The sequence below is a fragment of the Osmerus mordax genome, chromosome 21 (assembly GCF_038355195.1).
Source record: "Osmerus mordax isolate fOsmMor3 chromosome 21, fOsmMor3.pri, whole genome shotgun sequence".
Taxonomy (NCBI): Eukaryota; Metazoa; Chordata; class Actinopteri; order Osmeriformes; family Osmeridae; genus Osmerus; species Osmerus mordax.
Genome location: NC_090070.1, coordinates 764,132 through 769,477, shown reverse-complemented (window position 1 = coordinate 769,477; position 5,346 = coordinate 764,132). Strand labels below are relative to the sequence as shown.

Below are 5,346 nucleotides of genomic sequence, written 5' to 3'. Positions count from 1 at the left end.
TAGTCTTCCAGCTGTTTTCAAAACAAAATCTAGGCAGAAATAGAAATTTTCACTTTCCTTGTGTTCAAGCTTCTATTACTCAACACTAGTAGGACTGACAGGGGTCCTGACAACAGGGGACATAACTTCAGTGTCAGCTTTCAAAAGAGATCATTTACATGCATGTACTCCAAATGGTTCAAGAACAGCTTTCAATTTAGTTTGGGTATGCTGTTTAGGCGTTTTCAGGCACATTTAACAGGATTCTTAAAAGGTTAGATTCCAGAGATGACCTGCCTGCTGGAAAACATGCCTGATCCAGGTTTGTATAGGTTTTTAAAGGCTATCTGTGACAGTCAACGTGGCGGTCGCTAGAAGAGACAACCGAATTGTGTTCTTCATACAGTTACAGCTCGAGAGAGCATATGGTTGCCATACATGGAGGACGAGCTGCAATGTGATGATGAGACAGTACATTTACATTACATTTAGTCATTTAGCAGACGCTCTTATCCAGAGCGACTTACAGTAAGTACGGGGACATTCTCCCCGAGGCAAGTAGGGTGAAGTGCCTTGCCTAAGGACACAACGTCAGTTGGCATGACCGGGAATCGAACTGGCAACCTTCGGATTACTAGCCCGCTTCCCTAACCGCTCAGCCACCTGACTCCCATTGGACAGTAATCATTGGTCACAGCTCAGGAGCAGCCGCAGCCATGAGGTAAGTGATAATCATCATATTGCTACTGTATTACAGGACCATTACAGTCAGTTGCATTCCAGACATTAGCTAGGACCTAGCAAATAGCATTATGTATGGAACATCTCTGTAACTGTGCTGTACAGGTATGCTGAAACTCACAAAGTGTTTGGCATTATCCTGGTGGGAGCATACACCTCTGATCTGGAAGATGAGAATGAGAGAGAAAGTGGTAAGTATGCTGATGTTAATCATGAACTAAACCCTTCTCAATGTACCAGTCAAAATGATATGATTCACCTCCATCCGAAGTAGTTAACTTTCAGGTCAGAATTGTTCCTCATCACTCATACAATATTTTCTGCACAGGATATTTCAACCGACCATGGGAATGGGAAAAAATAAAGGGGAATGCTGGCCATATAGTTCAGTTTGGCTCAACAGATGACCCCTTCTTGCCTTGGGACGAGCAGGAGGCGGTTGCAAAAGGCTTGAAGGCTGACCTGCGCAAATACACAGACAAAGGCCACTTCCAGAACACACAGTTTCCAGAGCTGATCAACGTAGTACACAAACTGAGAGCCGGTACATAGAAGACAGCTGGAGATATCACCTGCAATAAAGGATGACTGATCTTGTGAAACTGCTGAAAGTCAACAATGACATTAAACACACCACCCTTTATACACTGCATTCTTTGGTGTGGAAGTCACTTTTAGTTTGACATTCTTTTTTCATAGTGATACATTTGTGAAGACATACAATATTGACATTCATTTATTAATTTTTTAAAGAACACATGTTTGGTAGCTGAGCAAACCAAGGCTAGTCAATGTGAAGTGCAGTCATACAAACCTTGGTACATGACCAGCATTTTGCTTATAATAAGCAATATCACAATCAGTGCTAGTGGTAGTTGTGTGTTAGTGATGGGCATTCTGGCTCTTTTTCGTGAGCCGGCTCGTATGGCTCAGCTCACTAAAAAGAGCCGGCTCTTTTGGCTCCCGAACGGCTCTTTAAAAAATCCATGTTTTAACTATGAATTTGACTATGATAGGTGTGAAAACAATTTGAATTAAATTATGAAATGAAATCATACTCGACCGTAACCACATATCTTAAAAAATGCATTGATTTGTCATGGCTCTCCTCCGAGTTTTGACTACTCTGACTGTGTGAGTTGGCTCGGCCCTCCCTCATAGGATTGACAGGAACAGAATGTGAGGATGATCGTGTGCGCCTTTAAGTATTTTTTTGTTGTTCTTTGAATTAGTCAATTATTTTAAATACAATTAAAATTCATTATTTCATAATCATTTAGTTTTTATAGGCTGTATTAATCTATTAAAAATAGAGTCGGCTCTTCAGATATGCGAGCCAGCTCCCGACGTTCACCTTCAAGAGCCGGCTCTTAGAGCCGGATCGTTCGCGAACGACCCATCACTATTGTGTGTGTACAGTAGCAACTGCAAATAGGTGGCGACAATTCCAAACAGAATGTCAAAGCTGGAGAACTCTGGAGGCTGCAACATTGAAGGACAGTCCCTCTCTCCATCACAGCTTTAACCATGACCAGATTTGCCATAAGACAGGTTTTCCAGACTGACTGCTGTGCACACCCTTTATACTTTATACTTTATACAAGAAGTGAAAAAGAATGACAGCAAAACTCAGAAAGGTCACCAGGCTACTTTCCTACATTATAGAATCCATTGAATTGGCAGTTAACTTCTAGTTTGACCAAATTCCATGATATGTTTCAGTTTGTGCCCATCACATATCCAAAGATCTGAACAGAACATTTAAACCTATTATTTAATATGCCAGATAAATAAGGATATATTTGGATTTTGAGAGATTTTTACAGGAAGATAAGTGGAAATACTGCTGCAATCATCTGTTTTTTGGATGTGTAACCAAGCATCCTTTAAACATTTAATAATGTTCGTAGCTGTAACAATATGCAGATTTACTTTCTCCACAGAGAAAAACAATACAAAAGAAATGACGAAATGTCGCTTCTCAAAAGTTGAGCCATTCTGTCATGTAGATACAATTGGAGGGTGAGATCTCTCCTCCTTCGTGACAGTCATCAAACACCTGTGGAAGATTGAGAAAGACATTACAATGAGAATTGACTTTGAACAAACATGAAATATTAATAATAATATCATAAAATAATACATTTTCATCAATGTTTCCATTGAAAATGTATACTTTTACCAAAACCAAGCAGACGGTCTTGGACTTACATTTTTCTTTATTCTTTTTTTTCTGCCCAGACATAACTAGTTTGAGAACTACTGCCTTAGTTAAGGGCTACAGGGGATTAAACATGTACTTTGGTTTCCTCATTCTCATAGGGATTATGCTTGTGTGCATTTCCGAAGCAAGGACCCCTTAATTATTTAGATATACCATATCTTAACAGTGTTTCCCAACCTTTTTTCAGTCATGGCACCCTTAGAACAGTTAAAAAAAATGAAAAGGACTTCACTCTACATATCCCGAATTCTCCTGATTGAGGAACGTTTTTAACTCTTCCCTCAGTTCGTAGAGTCATGCCAAAACCTTGCCGCGTGACATCAAACGGCCGTATAACAAGCTCTGATGTTGCGCTCCCATTTCCTCGCATAAAATCGAAAATAGACGGCTCTTCAGTGGACGTGCCTTGATGAAATTAACTAGGCCTATATCTACTGCTCTGTCCAGTAGAGTTCCTTCGGGAGCATCTTTGCCACCAGTGCCTCCCTATGTCAAAAGCAGTCAGTCGCTTTCACATGTGGGTTTTGCGCTCTGACTCTGCTAATGAAGCCCTTCGTACTCCCAGTCATGGCAATGGCCCCATCAGTACATAAACTGTGACAGTCCTTCCAATTCAACCCACCCTGTTCAAGATACTCTGCTGTCACACAATATATTTCTTCTCCCGTTGTTTTGTCAGGCATTGATTTACAAAATAAAAAAGTTTCTCTACTGCTGTTGCCATCTACGAATCGAACATTTGCCAGGAGCTGAGCGTGCGTGCCCACTAATGTCAGTCGACTCATCCAGCTACAAGGAAAATTCGTTGAAGGCAGGGACGGACTGGGAGTAAAGGGTTAAAAGTCCCTGGACTTTTATCCAGACTGGGCCACCAGAACCGACCCCCATATACGCCACCACAGCTGCCCTGCCAATGCTTCCACATTCTGTGTTTGATGTAATGCAAGTTGGACCCCATGTTAGTTTCCTCAAGGATCACAATGACTCTTGCTTAGAGCCTTGCTGCTCTTGTTGGTTAGTGGTAACTGATTTAAATTGTTGAAATATTTTTTACTGTTGCTTGCTTTTCTACAGGTATACTTGCACTTATAGCGATTCATGTTGTTTAATTGTAACTTGTTTAACTACATGCTCTTGTGGTTCTTCCCTTTGGCACTTATTTTGGTTGTTCACAATATGCGCTTCATGTTTTGGCTACCCACAATGTTTTCTTGTCCTTATCAGTGACCTATGCACTTCGTAAAGCTCTCTCTTGGAAGTCGCTTTGGATAGAAGCGTCTGCTAAATGAATAAATGTAAGTTAGGGAGTTTTACAGTTAATTGGGAGCTAAGAATTTGGCCTTTATTTGAGCGCAAAATAGTTTTTTGAGCTTTAGGTAAAATAAACATAGCAATTTTTCAATTGGTAAAACGTTGTCTAGTGAAGATTGTCTCTTTGTCTCTTATTTTTCCCCTTACGTTTCTTAGCCTGGTTTTCGATCGTTATATAGTCTTTACTAGCTAGTTTTCGATCTAAGTGTCACTTTCGAGTGTAAGCAAGACAAAGGGGGCGGGGTAATGGCTGCACAGACGTTCATTTGGAATAGACCAACCGGCCTTGGGGAAATGGGGGACGGCCAACCGTTTCGCTCAATCTCCTGCCGACATTTTATTAGTAGTTAAAAAAATTAAAAGGCAAGAGGCCCTCCGGCCCAGACGTGTCTCGGCCCACCGGGAATTCTCCCGGTACTCCCGATGGCCAGTCCGCTACTGGTTGATGGACTTTTACACGGCACCCCTGCTCTCATCAGACGGCACCCCACGGTGGCGAAGGTGGGCTACGTCATCTCCCGTCTCTCGGGACCAGCCCTGGATTGGGCAACCGCCGTCTCAGAGCGCCAGCTGCCGGAGGTCAGGGATAGCCAGGCGTTCCTGAAGTGCCTAAGCCTGATATTCGACACCGAGCAGACCCAGGATCAGGCGGCGCAACGGATCCTCACCATCACCCAGGGAAACCGCTCTGTCGCCCAATATGCCGTGGAGTTCCGCACTGTGGCGGTCCGGAGTGGCTGGGAAGGTCATGCTTTGCGATCCGCCTTCTACCGAGGTTTGCAGGGGTCCATGAAGGATGAACTGGTCAACCGGGACTGGGGGCAGACGCTGGATGAGCTGATCCATCTTGATGCTCGCATCCAAGAACGACGCCTGGACCGTCGGGAGACCCGAGCACCAACGACGGTGCACCTGGCTGCCTCGGCCTACCATGTTGGCAACGACCCAGCCATCTGCAGAGCCTATGGAACTCGGCCGTTTACGCTTGACCCACGAGGAACGCAGCCGCCGCCTCCAGAGAGGTCTTTGTATGTACTGTAGATCTTCAGGTCATCCACGGCAGCAGTGCCCAGACCTACAGGGAAAAGACG

The 5,346-nt window shown here is 43.6% G+C and overlaps 1 protein-coding gene across 1 annotated transcript; it reads left to right on the top strand.

Moving 5' to 3' along the window:
* The first annotated feature begins 262 nt into the window (after positions 1 to 262).
* LOC136965170 (putative hydrolase RBBP9) lies at positions 263 to 1,370 on the top strand. The gene is made up of 6 exons (XM_067259206.1): positions 263 to 301; positions 386 to 450; position 542; positions 661 to 700; positions 826 to 911; positions 1,049 to 1,370. The coding sequence occupies exons 1-6, from the start codon at positions 268 to 270 to the stop codon at positions 1,270 to 1,272; spliced, it is 450 nt and encodes a 149-aa protein (XP_067115307.1). The 5' UTR covers positions 263 to 267; the 3' UTR covers positions 1,273 to 1,370.
* The last annotated feature ends 3,976 nt before the right edge of the window (positions 1,371 to 5,346 follow it).

Bases quoted from the DNA above. Each gene is read 5' to 3' on its own strand.
- LOC136965170 (XM_067259206.1), top strand. From the start codon at position 268: ATGACCTGCCTGCTGGAAAACATGCCTGATCCAG. The intron at 302-385 runs GTTTGTATAGGT...TTCTTCATACAG, and splicing joins GGAAAACATGCCTGATCCAG to TTACAGCTCGAGAGAGCATA. The intron at 701-825 runs GTAAGTGATAAT...TGTGCTGTACAG, and splicing joins GGAGCAGCCGCAGCCATGAG to GTATGCTGAAACTCACAAAG.